Source organism: Leucoraja erinacea, chromosome 29 (genome assembly GCF_028641065.1).
Source record: "Leucoraja erinacea ecotype New England chromosome 29, Leri_hhj_1, whole genome shotgun sequence".
NCBI classification, from domain to species: Eukaryota; Metazoa; Chordata; class Chondrichthyes; order Rajiformes; family Rajidae; genus Leucoraja; species Leucoraja erinaceus.
In genome coordinates this window covers 9,975,627-9,993,781 of record NC_073405.1, presented here as the reverse complement: position 1 = coordinate 9,993,781, position 18,155 = coordinate 9,975,627, and the positions used below count along the sequence as shown (strand labels likewise).

The window sequence follows — 18,155 nt, the reverse complement described above, 5'->3', positions numbered from 1 at the left end:
GAACACAAAATGCCACACATTTCCCCATCAGGGACATTCTATAGAGTCTCAACCCGAAGCTGAGAGGCTGGAGTGGGGCAAAGAATGCTTTGTGATGTGTAGAAAGGAACTGCAGATGCTGGCGAGGATAGATACATATAAGATTGTTAAGGGCTTGGACACGCTAGAGGCAGGAAACATGTTCCCGATGTTGGGGGAGTCCAGAACCAGGGGCCACAGTTTAAAAATAAGGAGTAAGCCATTTAGAACTGAGACGAGGAAACACTTTTTCTCACAGAGTGGTAAGTCCGTGGAATTCTCTGCCTCAGAGGGCGGTGGAGGCAGGTTCTCTGGATGCTTTCAAGAGAGAGCTAGATCGGGCTCTTCAAAATAGCGGAGTCAGGGGATATGGGGAGAAGGCAGGAACTGGGTACTGATTGGGGATGATCAGCCATGATCACATTGAATGGCGGTGCTGGCTCAAAGGGTCGAATGGCCTACTGCTGCACCTATTGTCTATTGTCTAAATAGTCTAAAAAGCTCACTTAACTATGCAGGTCAGGCAGCATATCTGGAGAGCAGGAATGGGTGATGTTTTGGGTTGAGACCCTTCTTCAGGCATGTTTTGTGATGATGATAGTAGCAACTATTCGATACTGGTTTATTATTGTTGGTGATGATCTCGGCAGCGAATGACGTCCGCTATAACCAAAATCTTTATGAAGAGGTCCGTAAAAACAAGGGTTTGTTGTACTGTGAAAAACTTTATTTGTGTGCTATCCATGCAGATTATACCATTATGTTTTAAGAGGATGACAGTAGCTCAGAGCAAGTATTTGGTTTATTATTGTCACGTGCACCTCCGTTATTGTCAATTGTCCGCTATAAAGTCAGAAGTGGTAGGAGTTGAATTAGGCCATTCGGCCCATCAAGTCTACTTCGCCATTCAATCATGGCCGAACTATCTCTCCGTTCTAACCCCATTCTCCTGCCTTCTTCCCATAACCTCTGACACCTGTACTAATCAAGAATCTATCTATCTCTGCCTTAAGAATATCCACTGACTTGGCCTCTCCAGCCTTCTGTGGCAAAGAATTCCACAGATTCACCATAAGTGAGAAACGGTGCTCATTGTATAAGCAGTAGCAACAAACAACTGCAGATGCTGGTTAATACACAAAAGGGCACAAAGTGCTGGAGTGACTCAGCATGTTCAGGCACCGTCTCTGGAGAATGTGGATAGGTGACGTTTCGGGTCGAGACCCTTCCTCAGATTCTCGGTCCCGGGACTGGGCCTGGAATCCAGGCGGGTTGACGGCCCCGGCCTGCTGGCGGCCGGGTGAGAGGCGAGGATCAGCGGAGTCAATGGTCGCGGCGCACGGGCGACCGGAGAGCGGGTGAGGGTCGGTAGCGGCGGTGGCAGGACACGGTATTGGAAGTGGCCGGGGAGGCGGTGTGGGCCAGAGGTAGCATCGGCCGCGAAGGTTGACAGGTCCGTCCGCTACCACTGAAATCCATTATAAAGACTTCCGTAAAAACGAGGTTTACTATACAGTTAAAAGCTTTATTATGTGGGCTATCCAGGCAGATTACACCATACTTGAGTATAGGGTGACTGAAAAGGGAATTGTTCCCTTCCAAAGAACAAAATCATTCTCATCAGCTGGACTTGTTGACAGAGTTGCTGTATTTTGTGAAATATACCTTTAGGTTTATTATTGTCATGTACCACCGAGGTATAGTGAAAAGCTTGTGCTTGCATGCTCTCCAATCAAATCAGATCATGCTATCAAATGAATATAATCAAGCCAAGTCCGAAGAAGGGTCTCGACCCGAAATGTCACCCATTCCTTCTCTCCAGCGATGCTGCCTGTCCCGCTGAGTTACTCCAGCATTTTGTCTCAATCTCAAGCCAAACTCGTATGAAAGGTAAAGTGAAGGGAAAGGTAGAGAGTGCAGAATAAGGTTCTCAACATTGTGGGAGACTAACAGTTCCAGAGGAAAAGTTCAATGGCTGCAGTGAGGTAGGTTGGAGAATTGAGTGGTGTACACAAGCTTATAGAAGGACCATTCAGATATCTGATAACAAGCGGGGGAGAAATTCTTCCCGAGTCTGGAGGTGCGTGTTTTCAAGCCTTTGGATCTTCTGCCCAAAGGGAACAGAGAGACGAAGGAATGGGTAAAACTTATGCTCAGGTCAATGTGTTTTATCCTAAGACACATTTCTATTCATCTGCAGGGCACAATGAACTGCAGATGCTGGAATCATGAACAAAATCCAAAGTGCTGGAGGAACTCAAGAGTGAAGAAGGGTCCCGACCTGAAACATCGCCTGTCCATTCCTTCCACAAATGCTGCCTGACCCTCTGAATTCCTCCAGTATTTGTGTTCTTTTCACCTGGTCGAAATGGCTCACTGTATCATTGTTGTCAAACGCAAGTTTCAATACTGTTTTAATTAAGAATCAAACATAATTTTAATGAGGTCTTCTTACTGTTACATTTTTAGAGCAATCCAAAGTTAGACACACAAAGAATTAAAAGAATCTTATACATAAATACAATCCAAATACAGAGGAATTAATGTCTGCGCTATGCTAGAAACTTGTCCTTAATATAGCAATAAATATTTATGAAAAGCTTAATCCAAGAATGCCCTCAAAGCATGTTACTGATCTCAGTGAAAGCATTGGTTCAAAATCAGGCCCCAAAATTGAAATTCAGCTTTAATAAAGGACCTCTTTTTTTTTTTAAATCAATGATTATCAGAAGTTTCTAACATTGTGATTTGGATTTCACTTCAATCCTGAAAGTTACGTTTAGTGGCACTTGAAATTCTACAGAAGATTGAATATAGTTGCTTCGGGCAAAGGTGAGACGTTAATATTGTTGTATATCTAGCACTTGGCCATTGCTTTTATCTACAATATTTCCATGCTCATTGAGATTGCATCCTCTAGTTAATATTCTTCATGCAAATGCTTCTCCATGACATTTGGGTCAAGTATAACTTCAGATCTTACAGATCTAAAATCCATGGTCTGGAAGCTATTTGGAAAGTACAACATTGTTATGCACCATTCACAGTAATTTTAAGGCAAAAATAGATTGGTAACGATCCAATACAAACACACTTTTGTTTGTTTTTTGTTTTCAGTTTAAAGATACAGTGTGAAAACAGGCCATTCAGACCACCGTGTCCACGGCAACCATCAAGCATCTGTGTACCACTTCCATATTATTTACAGAAGCCAATTAACCTACAAGCCTCCACGTCCTTGGAATGTGGGAGGAAACCGGAGAACCCGGAGAAACCCCACACAGTCACAGGGAGAACATACAAACTCTGCACAGACAACACCGTTAGTCAGGATCGAACCCAGGTCTCTGGCGCTGCAAGGCAGCAACACTACCGCTGTGTCACCGTACCGCCCTTCACTTGTGCGACGATGTTCACACGCATGTCCTCTAACCTCATCTACTGCATTCGGTGTTCCTGATAATGGCCTCCTTTACATGGGCGAGACCGAGCGTACACCCTGCAACCATTTTGCTAAACACTTGTGCTCGTTCCATCAAGGCCTACCAGATCTCCCTGACTGCTAACCATTTTAACTCCTCTTCTCTGTGGCCAGAGTGTGGCCACAAGCAAACTGCAGGAGCATCGAACCTTTATTATTTCAGGGCAACAATTAGCTCAAGGGTTAAAAGGTGACCTTCCGATTGTCGTAGACTCACAGAGTCATAGCAGAGAAACAGGTCCTTCCGCCCACCATGTCTATTCCACCCATCAAGTACCTATTTATACTAATCCCATTTTTAATCTCATAGAATGGCACACTGGTGCAGCTGGTAGAGCTGCTGCCTCACAGCGCCAATGGCCTGGGGTTAGCCATGACCTCGAGTGCTGTCTGTGTGGAATTTGCATGTTGTCGCTGTGACCACGTGGGTTTCCTCTGGGTGCTCCGGTTTCCTCCCATATCCCAAAGATGTGCGGGTTTGTAGGATAATTGGTCCTGGTGTGCAGGGAGTGAATGCCTAAATGGGATAACAAAGAACTAGCATGATCGGGTGATCAATGGTCGAGGTAGACTGAGCGGGCCGAAGGGCCAGATTCCATGCTGTATCTTTAAACTAAACATTAATACATCACTTTGGCAGCTGCCTGATATGCTTTGAAAATTCAGATGCTCATTCATTTGAGAGCACCTGCCTCCCTCCACCTGCTTTCTCAGGCAGCACGTTCCAGATTTAGGGCAAAAAAAAATTCTTCCTCAAGTTGACCACCAGCTTACATTCTCAATTTGGTCCAAGACTCATAGGCTCAGAGACAAACTCCAGTAAATACTGTGTAGGAAGGAACTGCAGATGCCGGTTTGAATCGAAGATAGACACAAAATGCTGGAGTAACTCAGCGGGACAGGTCGGGTCTGAAGAAGGGTCTTGATCCGAAACGTCACCCATTCCTTCTCTCCAACAATGCTGCCTGTCCCGCTGAGTTACTCCAGCATTTTGTGTCTTTCTCCAGGAAATACTATTGTTCTCCTGTGTTGTTTAATGTTCGTCTGTATTATGTCATTGCTTGCCTGATATCTGACCATGACTAATATCTGTGCCTGCTCTCTAAATATTTAATGCCTCCTATTGCCTCATAATCTATTGCCACATAAACTGAATGGTGCTTGCTTCAAATTTCTCTGGTGTATGATTTTTCTTCAAAAGTAATACAAAATACCTCGATAAAATTCTGCATATAGTTAATCTCATTTGATATTGACTATGTAGTCAGGGCTAGGCCAATAATTGAACATAGTACAGTACATAGAACAGTACAGTACAAGAACAGGCCCTTCGGCCCACAGCGTTTGTGCCAAACATGATGCCAAGACCATCGCTTATCTAAGTTATCCCATTTAGCCGTTCACTCCCAACACACTTGGACCAATTATCCTATAAACCCGCACATCTTTGGGATATTGGAGGAAACCGGAGCACCCAGAGGAAACCCACACAATCCATACCCCTAAATTCCCTGCATATCCATTTGCCTATCCAAAAGTCTCTTGAATGCCATTATTGTATCTCTCTCCACCACCACCCCTGGCAGCACACCCTAGGCACCCACTGGGTAGAAAACCTGCCCCGCACATCTCCGTTAAACTTTGCCCCTCCCACCTTAAAGCTCTGCCGTCTAGTGTTTGATTTGGTTCCATCCTGGGAATAAGTGAGCAAGTGAACCTTCAATTAGTGATCCGTTACTGCAATGAGTCTTAATTAAATGCTTACAACCAAATGATTACTGCCATCTTAGTGTTCAATGGGGCTCAAGCAGCATAAGACTTTAGTTCTATAAGTTTCATAGTTTCATAACTTTTACAAGTTGTAAATGTTAAATGTCATACTCAAAGTGCAAAATTAAAATGGACATCTCCAATGCAAGTCCTTCTGATGCATAGTGTTATAATACAGCCATTTTTACAAATTTTCTTGGCTCATGACTAACATAACATTTTATTTGCAACACAGTATAATATACTTTCACGCACCGGAGATGGTGTTACTAGCGTGAAAAAGCTCAAACAAAATCTTTCACAGGGAAATCAAATGCATTTCTGGAGCCGTTGTTTTTTGTTAACAATCTGTGCTGAAAATTTTGGGTCCGTCATGCTTTTGAAGCCAATGCGTTAACTGCCTCTCTTCTATGTTGTAAATTAAGAGACTGTTTGCTTGGAGAATATCATAAAATGCAAGAAGCACTTAAATCCAAACTAAAGAAATGTGTCTGCTGGATTAACAACAAAAAAATTCAAAGTTGAACATAGTTACAATAATAAATCAAATTTCAATTTATTCAACCATGGGCGAAAAAAAAGTTATCTTATGTCTTGCTGTCTTGATATTTTCCTTCTCCTCGTGAACTTGTAGGCGATGATTATCATTCACCTGTGGTCTTTGCAGTGAGTTTTGGAGGACTACTTAACCATGGGAGGAACAATATTCCAGCTGAGCCCAACCCCATACTCCTTCTATATCTCCACTCCTCAGAACAAACCAGAGCCGGCACCGATGACCAAGGAAAGGTGGAGCCCACAATGGTCGATTGTTGGCTGTGGAAGAGGTGATAACAAAGGGATATATGGATACGAACAGTGGAACAGGCAGAACAACTAGGACAGGGGAGGGGCGGAGAGAGATGGAATACAGAGGTTACTTGAAATTTGAGAGATCCATATTCATACCGCTGGGTTGTAAACTGCCCAAGCTAAATATGAGGTGCTGTTCCTCCAATTTGAATGTGGCCTCAAGGGCCTGTCCCATGAGCATGCGACTGCATGCGGCAAGCGCGACCTAACGTGGTCGCTTGAGCCGTACGGCCTCGCGGGGCCGGTCCCACTTCGATCGCCGGAGCCATATGGAGTTGTGTGGTGCTAGTCCCGACATCGCGCGGGGCTCCGAAAAACTGGCCGTGTTCAAAAATTACGCGCAGCAACGGCCTACCGGCCCGCAGCTGCCTCAACGCCATACACACTGCCTAGACGGGCATATGCAGCGTCTCGACACCGTACGCACGTCTTGACGCCGTATGTCACGTGCGAACTTCCCGCGGACTTCGCTCGAACTTCACGTCACTCACTCGACCTCCGCGCGGCCCCCGCTTCCAGTTTGGTCGTGCTCGCTGCATGCAGGCGCATGCTGATGTGACAGGCCCTGTACGGGGATCACTCGACCTCCGCGCGCCCCCCGCATTCCAGTTTGGTCGCGCGTGCCGCATGCAGGTCGCATGCTCATGGGACAGGCCCTTTACTCTGACAGTGGAGGAAGCTCAAGAGAGAAATGTCAGTATAGAAGTGGGAAGGGGAGTTAAAATGTTTGGCCAGTAATATTCCCCATGGTCAACTGCGTGACAGGACTTTCCTGATCTGTGCTGGAGACTTGCATAACAATAAAGGACCTCGATTCGATATTGTATCATGCCACGATGACACTCATTGGCTGTAATCAAAAGAATACAATCTGCATTCATCCTTCAAAGTGAGGCTCATAGGAATAGGTGACGTTTCGGGAACAAGGGTCACGACCCAAAATGTCACCGGTTCCTTTTCTCCAGAGATGCTGCCTGACTCGCTGAGTTACTCCTGCTTTTTGTGTCTATAAACTGAAATTATGTCTTTTTTATTTCTAATTACATGCGGTAATCAAAGTTCAGATTGTCCAACGTTGATTAAAAGTGCTTACTTGTGAAGGAAGGGAAAAGTCAAGGAGTCAGACCATACCCATAGTTGGAGGAATTCCGCACATTATACCTACTCGTGTTAGATTCGACCATTTTTGGCATCTCCTATTGCCCCCCAAACATCAAAAACAAATTCATCCGGAAACGCAAAATCACCGAGGACGGAGTCCAAAGCCTCTGCGAACTCATCTGGATTCTTCTTATCTTTTCCGGTTTCCACCATAGTTGCAGCTGGACGAGAAACAAATGACAAAGGTAATTACTTTGTGACGCTGCAAAGGATTTCATGGATTACTCTGAATGCTTAGAAACTCAGACGATATCGAAGAAGAGTGTAGGAAGTAACTGCAGATGCTGGTTTAAACCGAAGATAGACACAAAATGCTGGAGTAACTCAGCGGGACAGGCAGCGTCTTTGGAGAGAAGGAATGGGTGACGTTTTGGGTCGAGACCCTTCTCCTTGACCCGAAACATCACCCATTCCTTCTTTCCAGAGATGCTGCCTGTCTCGTTGAGTTCCTCCAGCATTTTGTGTCGACCATCGTATTGAAGACTTAGTAGTCCAAAAATATAATTACTGCCTAACTTGCTTTAGTTTTTAGTTTAGTTTAGAGATTCAGCATGGAAACAGATCCCTCTGGCCCACTAACGATTCCCTTCCCCTGTCACAAAAGCACCATGGAGTGCAAGGAGCGAAAATTGTCCCTAGTGTGTGTAGGATAGCGTTAGTGTTGGGATTGCTGGTCGGCACGGACCCCGGTGGGCCGAAGGGTCTGTTTCCCCACTGTATCTCTAAACTGAACTAAACTAACTCTCGAAACATATCTGTACTTCCCCAAAATGTGTATGACTTTCATTTGAACTCATTTCCTCATATCAGACATCTGGTTTGGTGACTTAGATTTCTATCTTCATCTGTGGTTTTTGGTGTGTGCTCAGGAACTGCATTTGACTCCAAATATCATCCTGACGCAAAAAATAGTTCATAAGTTCATAAGTTATAAGAGTAGAATTAGGCCATTTGGGCCACCGAGTCTACTCTACCATTCATAAGTTATAGGACCTCAATTAGGCTATTCGGCACATCAAGCTACTCTGCTATTCAATCCTGGCTGATCTATCTTTCCCTCATAACATTCTCCTGCCTTCTCCCCATAACCTTTGACACCCCTTACCAATCAAGAACCTGTTACTCTCCGCTTTAAAAATACTCTATGACGGCCTCCACAGCCTTCTGTGGCAATGAATTCCTCAGAATCACTACCCTCAGATTAAAGAAATTCCTCCTCATCTCCTTTATAAAGGAACATCCTTTTATTCTGACACTGTGCCCTCTGGTCCTAGACTCTACCACCAGTGGAAACATCCTCTCCACATCCACTCTATCCAGGCCTTTCACTATTCAGAGATTCAATGAGGTCCCCACTCATCATGAGGGATATATACAGGGATTTATTTTATTAATTTATCATACATTTCGCACACACTGCAACAGGTTGCTTCCAAGGAGCCAAAATGGCTAATAACACACCAGATGAAAGATGGAAATTCAAATGAATACAATTTAGGAGCTCCATTCTATTAGCTATTCCCCTTTGACTTGAAATACAGGGAACAAAGGGATATGGATCACGTGCCGGCAGAGGAGATAAGTATAAAGGGCCTGTCCCACTTGGCCGTCATTTGCGCGCCATATCCGCGACCTGGTAGCGTGTGGGTGGCGCGGGACAGGCGCATGGAGTGGCGTGGAGGAGGGTGGAGTTGCGCGCGGTATCGCGCAGTGCTCCAGGATTTCGTTCTGCACAAAGTCTTCAAGCGCCACCGGCCTGTCGCGTAAATGACGGCCAAGTGGGACACCCTGGTGCAGGCAACGTCTCACCTCCAACAGCAGCAGAAGCAGGCAAGCGATCGCCGAGCTCAGCCTGGGGCTCACGGCCGTTGTGGATCCAGATCCGCCCCCACTCCTACTCCCAGAGCAGAGCCAAGACGATTGGAGATAGACACAAAATGCAGGAGTAACTCAGCGGGACCGGCAGCATCTCTGGAGAGAAACAATGGGTGACGTTTCCGGTCGGGACCCTTCCTCAGACTGAAGAAGAGTCTCGACCTGAAACATCATCCATTCCTTTTCTCCAGAGATGCTGCCGGTCCCGCTGAGTTACTCCAGCATTTTGTGTCCATCTTCGGTTTAAACCAGCATCTGCGGTTCTTTTCTACACATGGGTTGTAAATATCTACAGTTCTTAGAGGGCTTGAAGGAAATTATTCCAAGAGGATGTTCACCGGCATGGGGGCTTCGGAACTAGAGATGACCATCTAAGGGAAAGGCATCACCCACTTTGGCCTGAGAGAGGGAGACATTTAGGCTGTGAATCTTTGGGATTCTCCAATAAAGATCTTGACAGAACATCCCATGAACGTTCACAAGAATCTTTCTCCATCTCCAAACCAGAGCGGTTTCAGAATCATAAGACTCGGGTCACCGTTTCTGAGTTTTGCGGAGATTTACACATTGGCACACAGATGTGTGCAATGTTGGGCAAGGTCATTTTAATTAGATACAAGCAACTGCAGATAGATTCTGGTCTATGAAAATGGCACAAAGTGCTGGGATAACTCAACAGGTCAGGCAGCATTTCTGGAGAACATGGATAGGTGACTTTTTTGTGGAGAACACGGTTAGGTGACACCTTGCGGGGAACATCGATAAGCAACGTTTGATGGAGAACTAGGACATTCCAAAATGTCATCTGTCCATGTGCTCCAGAGATGCTGCCTGTCCCATCGAGTTACTCCAGCACATTGTGTCTTTTTTTTAATGATTAGTTTTAGGTTGATCAATAACGAAAATAACAGCATTACACAATCCTTTTTTTTCTGAGAAAGCAATTATTTAACTATTAACGTGTGGCTTTAGTGGGGTGCAGTTAGGATGGGGATGGAGGTGAGACCATCATTAACTTAGGATCATCCTTAACTGCCCTTTAGAAGATGGTGGTGGGATGTTTCATGAACTGTTACAGCCCGTCTTATGAAGTACGCTATCCAAAGGTCACCTATCCATGTTCTCCAGGGATGCTGCCTGATCTGCTGAGTTACTCCAGCACTTTGTGTCATTTTAAATAGTTGGGTTTTCTTTAAAATTCAAGAAAATAGTCAGTCCACAGACACCGCACCCTCTCCCAACTTCACATCCATGACTAATTGCGATAACTACTTTGTTTAAATCGCCTTTCAGAAATAAAATTAGCTACTTTGCCAGACACTTGCTCTCGTCTCCACTCAAAGTGGCGGCAAATAAGGAGTGGGCTGAGAGAATTTGATGATTCCTAATATGGTAATGTGTGGATTGGATGTTAAAGGCTGCAAGAAAACTTGTCGTATTTTTCTCCATGCTTCAGCCAGGAATGAACATGACAAAGCATGTCAGTATGCAGTCTTGGAGTTGCCTCCGTTATATTTATCTAATAGTATCGAATGGCGCAACATGGAAGGAAGCCACATCAGTGTATAAAATCATTAGAGGCATGGATAGGGTAGACAGTCGAAACGGGACTGACAAACGATGATAGAATGGATCGACTGGGCTAATATTCACTGGAATTTACCCTAGAAGGATGAGAGGATATCTTATAGAAACGTATAAAGTTCTTAAAGGATTGGACAGGCTAGATGCAGGAAAAATGTTCCCGATGTTGGGGGAGTCCAGAATCAGGGGGTCATCGTTTAAGAATAAGGGGTAGGCCATTTAGGACTGAGATGAGGAAAAACGTTTTCACCCAGAGAGTTGTGAATCTGTAGAATTCTCTGCCACAGAAGGCAGTTGAAACCAATTCACTGGATGTATTCACGAGATAGTTAGATATCCTGTAGCTCTTAGGGCAAACAGAATCAAGGGATATGGGGAGAGAACAGGAACGGGGTACTGATTTTGGATGATCATATTGAATGGCGGTGCTGGCCGGATGGCCTACTCCTGCACCTATTTTTAAGGTTTCTACTTTTTGCCAGAGTGTGAATGTCTAGGACTAGAGGACATAGTTTTAAGAGGAGAGGGGCAAAGGTTAAAGGTGATGTGTGGAGTAAGATTTTTACACAGAGTGGTGAATGTGGATGTTTTTACACAGGATGCTGTGGTGCCAGGCGCGGTGGTGGCGGCAAATAGGATAGTGGCATTTAAAAGGCTTTAAGATGGGCACATGAATATGGGAGGGAATGGATCTAAATGCAAAGTAGATTCATTTAACTTAGCGTCATATTATGCACAGACTTTGTGGGCCCGTAGAGCCTGGTCCTGTGCTGCATTGTTCTATGTTCTATTTATTTAAACATCCATAGTATTTCTCATTTAAGGGCATTATTGCCATAGAGGGAGTGCAGAGATGGTTCACCAGACTGATTCCTGGGATGTCAGGGCTGTCTTATGAAGAAAGACTGGATAGACTTGGTTTATACTCTCTAGAATATAGGAGATTGAGAGGGGATCTTATAGAAACTTACAAAATTCTTAAGGGGTTAGACAGGCTAGATGCAGGAAGATTGTTCCCGATGTTGGGAAAGTCCAGGACAAGGGGTCACAGCTTAAGGATAAGGGGGAAATCCTTTAAAACCGAGATGAGAAGAACTTTTTTCACACAGAGAGTGGTGAATCTCTGGAACTCTCTGCCACAGAGGGGAGTCGAGGCCAGTTCATTGGCTATATTTAAGAGGGAGTTAGATGTGGCCCTTGTGGCTAAGGGGATCAGGGGGCATGGAGAGAAGGCAGGTACGGGATACTGAGTTGGATGATCAGCCATGATCATATTGAATGGCGGTGCAGGCTCGAAGGGCCGAATGGCCTACTCCTGCACCTAATTTCTATGTTTCTATGTTTCTATGTGAATAATTGTTCACAATTACATGTCAGCCACAATGAGCAACGTGAAGGATGTTCGCATTAACATTTGTATTGTCACATGAGAGAAACTTTATTTTGTGTGTTATCCAGGCTAATCACACGACACATGGGCACAATAGGTGGTTCAAAACATAGAAACATAGAACATAGAAATTAGGTGCAGGAGTAGGCCATTCGGCCCTTCGAGCCTGCACCGCCATTTAATATGATCATGGCTGATCATCCAACTCAGTATCCCGTACCTGCCTTCTCTCCATACCCTCTGATCCCCTTGGCCACAAGGGCCAAAAGAGAAAATAAACAGGTCAGAATATAGTAACATGGATAGCATCCCAATGCATATCCATGTACATCTGTGTAAGCCTCCTAAACACTAGGTTATACTAGTGTTGTTCTACTTAAAGTAAGAGGACTTTAAGTGGAACACTACTATAAAGTAGTGTTGAAGAGGCTTTCACAGAGGCACATGGATATGCATGGAGATGCTGTCCATTTTACTATAAAGTCAGAGTATTTTATGAGTACTCTAAAAATCCTGCATCTATATTTCCACCCTGAGAGAAAGGTTTTGACTATCTACTCTATCAAAGCCTCATAATTTTATATACTAATACATTTATACACTAATATATTTACATAGCATATAAATAAGATGTATGTACACATGTGAATCTACAACAATTTAGTCTAGTTCGGTTTAGTTTATATTTGAGATACAACAATGAAGTGTTTATTTTCATATTTCTTTTACTTTGCTATGACTAATGTGAGGCGAATAGCATTAAACAGAGTATTAAACAGTGCTGGAGAACAAATTATATAATTTTAAGAAAGAACTGCAGATGCTGGAAAATCGAAGGTAGACAAAAGTGTTGGAGAAACTCAGCGGGTGCAGCAGCATCTATGGAGCGATCCGAATCGTCCCGAAACGTTGCCTATTTCCTTCGCTCCATAGATGCTGCTGCACCCGCTGAGTTTCTCCAGCACTTTTGTCTACCTTATATAATTTTAATCAGGTTTGTGTTAAAGAATAAGTGGAACCAAGGAATTTCTGGGTAAAATTGAGAAACCTGTAGACATTGAGGGATCAAAGTAATCAGGAGTTGTGGATTGTCTATTTTATAGAAATATGAATTATGAGTAGCTTAGTAGAATTTGATAATTCACGAGATGATGCACAAGGAACTGCAGTTGCTGGTTTACAATAAAAGGAGCAAAGTGCTGGAGTAACAGCTGGCCAGGCAACATCTTTGGGGAATATGGATAGGGTGAAGAAGTGTCCTGACCTGAAACATCATCTCTCCATGTTGCCCGGAGATGCTGTCTGAGCCACTGAGTTACTCCAGCACTTTGTGTCTTTTTTGTTAAATCATGCTCAGGTCACATAATAAAACTGTATTCCCAGCTGTTACAAGCTTAGAATCCTTGCAATTAGACGTCATTTGATTGACTCCTTAATTTTGAAGGCAAAACGGGCAAGGACATATCTATATGCAGCTCATATTTAGAACTTATTCTCATGCTCTGCATATGCCCTTATCTGTCGACCTTGCAAGGGAACACTATTTTGTAACGAGCCATTCTATAGTTTCAGTCGTGAATATACCCGGATGATTTTAGGAGTTGGAAAGTGGGCAAGAGTCAATGTTCTGCAAGATTAATTAGCTTCATTGGTAAAAAATGAAAAATATGATATGATTAATTTTAACCACATGTAAAAATAATTGTCAGCGTGCATTCGTTCCAGTAAACTGGTCAATGACAATAAATCAGAGTAACAGAGTCGTTTTTTAAATTTAGTGGACTGATATTTATAGAACATCAGACCACACAAAATGGTAGTGCTTGACACGTTACTTAATTGAGAGCAGTAATTTGTTGAGGTTGGATTTGATTCATGAAATATATTATGCATACCAACAGTTTTGAAGGGGAAATGGTGACGGAATATTGTAAAGCATCAAAGCATGAGAACAGTATTTCATCCCACTTCATCGTACAAGCTTTTTCCATGCAGAAAGCTACCATGAAACTAGTCAGATTCAACTTCATTCAAAAGAAAGACATAAAGTGGTGGAGTAACTCGGCAGGTCAGGCAGCATCTCTAGAGAACATGGGTAGGCCACGTTTTGGGTAGGGACCCTCCTTCAGACCTATTGTAGAAGGGGGGGGGAAGCTGGAAGAGAAGTGGGGACGGGACAATGTCTGGCGAGTGATGGGTGGATACAGGTGAGGCGGGATTTTGATTGGCAGATGGTTGGACAGAGGCCAGAGTTGAAAAGACAAAAAGTTATGAGATGGAATGGTTGAAGAGGCACAAAATCGAAAAACTAAAATGAAGGAATATAGGTAGAAGGGAAAAGGGCGAAATACTTCGCATCCAGATGGGGTGCAGGGATGAAAGCGGGAAAAAAGGGGACGGGAGAGCAGGAGTTATATATAGCTTAGTTACTGATAATTGGATAATTCAACGTTCATGCTGTTAGGTTGCATCTGACCCAAGTGGATTATGAAGTATATTAACTAGATTTACAGTTGGCAATGATGTATCTCTTTTGGGCTCACGTCTGCTTCTATATCGAACCTTTGCCCAAAAATCTGCCCATCGGGGAACCCCCTCGCCTGAGGTCATCTGTTGCCAGTCCTGATCTGTCCAGCTCCTTTTGGCTTATTTAGTTATCCTTGCTTCATTCTGTAATCAGTCTGAATAAGGGTCCCGACCCGCAACGTCACTTACCCATGCTACCTGTTCCAGCACTTTGTGTCTATCTTCAGAATGTGAGGTGCTGTTCCACAGAGCACCCTAGTGGAATATGAGGTGTGGTTCAACACTCACCTAACTCTACGTCTCTGATGCCCATGTAAATTTCCAACAGATCGTCCACTTTCCTGGTCGCTCGTTCTTCGAACTCTGTTGGCTACAAAAATTGAAACATTGATTCTTTGAAAATGAAAGAAGGAATGAGCACAGTTTCTCTCAAGACACAAGGAACTGCAGATGCTGGAATCTTGAGTAGAACACAAGTCAAGAGGAAAAGATAAATCAGCGATGATTGAATGGCGGAGTAGACTTGATGGGCCGAATGGCCTAGTTCTTCTCCTATCACGTATGAATTTTTCACAGAGAGTGGTGAATCTCTGGAATTCTCTGCCACAGAAGGTAGTTGAGGCCAGTTCATTGGCTATATTTAAGATGGAGTTAGATGTGGCCTTTGTGGCTAAAGGGATCAGGGGGTATGGAGAGAAGGCAGGTACAGGATACTGAGTTGGATGATCAGCCATGATCATATTGAATGACGGTGCAGGCTCGAAGGGCCGAATGGCCTACTCCTGCACCTATTTTCTATGTTTCTATGTTTCTATGAACTTATGAACACAACTTGCTAGAGAAATTCAATTGGTCAGGCATCATCTAGAGGAAATAAATAGGCGACGTTTCAGGCCAAGACTCTTTTTTAGATTACTTCAGGTCTCGACCTGAAACGTTGTCTGTCCATTCCCTCCACAGATTCTGTCTGACTTGCTGAGTTACTCCAGCACTCTATATTTTCTTTGAAATCACAAAGCACACAAGGTATCATATTTTCTGTTTGTATCATTTTATTGCTTTCGGGGAAATGGTTCAAGATAACAGATGTCTTTAGACTTGAGAGTTACAGCGCGGAAACAGGCCCTTCAGCCCATCGAGTCCAGGCCGACCAATGTATCACAGTGTACACTCACACTATCATACACATTACAGTTTCACAATTTTATCAAAGCCAATTAACCTACAAATGTGTACGTCTTTGGAGTGTGGGCGGAAACCACCTAGGCGTAGACGGATGGAGTAAATGACAAATGTTCATGGAGTAAAGGAGGCAACATGAATATAATCACGACCTACACAAATACATCAGGCAGCGCAGAGAGAATATAAACAGAGTGCCGATTAAAAAAAGTGCGTGGGCCGCAACAAACAATGATCTTAACTTTAGATTTATGTACGATGAGTTGAGAACAACCACGGTTTTACTTACAGCCTCTTCCACAGTGGCAGAGCCCTTTGACCTTAAACGCAAAGTTTCCCGTCCGCTTCCAACTTTTGCTTCACCCGTAGACTTAGCGCACTTTGTCCTTCGAGCGATCATGTCTGCAAAATACAGATGGAAAATGTATTGGCAAAAATAAGCTGGGTGACTAAGCAGCGGCACTGGTTCAGGTCCAAGCCCTGATGTTATAGTGCAGAGTTCCTCTGCTGCCAACATTTTGGATGGTGGAACATCAGGAAGCTGTCCATCCCAAGGCATCTCTGCAGTGTCACTAGAAACCAAAATAACAGCCTATTGCATAAACTTCAAGCTATCAAATAAAGCCACAATTACCAAGATACTTAACTGGAGTGTCATAGCGTTAGTCATACACCACGGTAACAGGCTCTTCAAATCAACTCATCCATATCAACCAAGATGCCCCATCTGAGCTAGACCCATTCCCCCGCAGTTCGCCCATATCCCTCTGAACATTTCCTATTCATGTTAGGGCGGCACGGTGGCGCAGCGGTAGAGTCGCTGCCTTGCTGCGGTGGAGCAGATGCAACGCCGGAGACCCGGCTTCGATCCCGACTGCGGGTCCTGTCTGTACGGAGTTTGTAAATTCTCCCCGTGACCTGCGTGGGTTTTCTCCGGGTGCTCCGGTTTCCTCCCACACTCCAAAGACACACAGGTATGTAGGTTAATTGGCTTGGTAAATGTAAAAATTGTCTCCATTGTGTGCAGGATAGTGTTAATATGCGGAGATCGTTTGGTCGGCGCGGACCCGGTGGGCCGAAGGGCCTGTTTCCTCGCTGTATCTCTAAACTAAACTAAACTAAACCTGTCCAAGTGCCTTTAAAATGCTGCTATAGTTCCTCTGGCAGCTTATTCCATATGCCCAGTAAAATGAGTAAATCCTGGTTATATAAATGATGTAATAGTACCAGCCTCAACCACCTCCTCCTGCAGCTCATTCCATATGCCGACCAGGATGGAAAAAGCTTCCCCTTCAGTTCCTATTAAATCTACCTTCTCTCACCTTAAACCTTTGTCTCCTGGTTCTTGATTCCCATACTCTGGGTAAAAGACTGTGCATTCACCCCGCATATTCTCCTCATTATTTAACACGCCTGTATAATATCACCCCTCAGCATCCTGTGCTCCAATGAATATAGCCCTATGCTGCTCAACCTCTCTGTATAGCCTTGTCGAGTCCTGTCAACATCCTTGTAAATATTCCTATAGCAAGATGATGCAAACTGAACACAATACCCCAAATGTGGTCTCACTCTTGCCTTGTACAACTATAATATAACATCCCAACATCACTACTCAATACTCTGACCGATGAAGGCCATTGTACCAAGATATTTCTTGCCACCCTATCTACCTGTGACGCCATTTTCTGGGAACTATGTAACTGCACTCCTACAATGCAAATGCTCAACATAGAAACATAGGCATATAGAAAATAGGTGCAGATGTAGGCCATTCGGCCCTTCAAGCCAGTACCACCATTCAATATGATCATGGCTGATCATCCAAAATCAGTACCCCGTTCCTGCTTTCTCCCCATATCCCTTGATTCCGTTAGCCATAAGAGCTATCTCTTGAACTCTCTCTTGAATACATCCAGTGAATTGACCTCCACTGCCTTTTGTGGCAGAGAATTCCACAGATTCACAACTCTCTGGGTGAAAAAGTTTTTCCTCATCTCAGTCGTAAATTGTTAAACCGTGACCCCTGGTTCTGCACTCCCCCAACATCGGGAACATTTTTCCTGCGTCTAGCCTGTCCAATCCCTTAAGAATTTAATATGTTTCTATAAGATTCCCTCTCATCCTTCTAAATTCCAGTGAATATAAGCCCGGTCGATCCATTCTTTAAGATTGACACCAAGGAAATTGGATTAGTACCGTCATTCAACCTGAAAATCTTCATGTATTCAAAGAATCAGTAGAAACAATGCACAGGCCCAAAGACCAAAAACTTAGCAATGGAGATAAATGCTGAAGAGATCTTTAAAAGTGTGG

At 44.0% G+C, this 18,155-nt stretch overlaps 1 protein-coding gene across 1 annotated transcript in view; it reads right to left on the bottom strand.

The window, feature by feature from the left end:
* The window catches only part of LOC129711142 (PDZ domain-containing protein GIPC3-like), a 56,436-nt gene continuing 38,281 nt past the window's right edge, over positions 1 to 18,155 (bottom strand). Inside the window, exons 4-6 of the mRNA XM_055658572.1 lie at positions 16,129 to 16,241; positions 14,946 to 15,027; positions 1 to 7,443 (exon numbers count right to left, since the gene is read on the bottom strand). Of these exons, the coding sequence (XP_055514547.1) occupies positions 7,292 to 7,443; positions 14,946 to 15,027; positions 16,129 to 16,241 (347 nt within the window). The 3' untranslated portion in view covers positions 1 to 7,291. The remainder of the gene's footprint in view (positions 7,444 to 14,945; positions 15,028 to 16,128; positions 16,242 to 18,155) is intronic.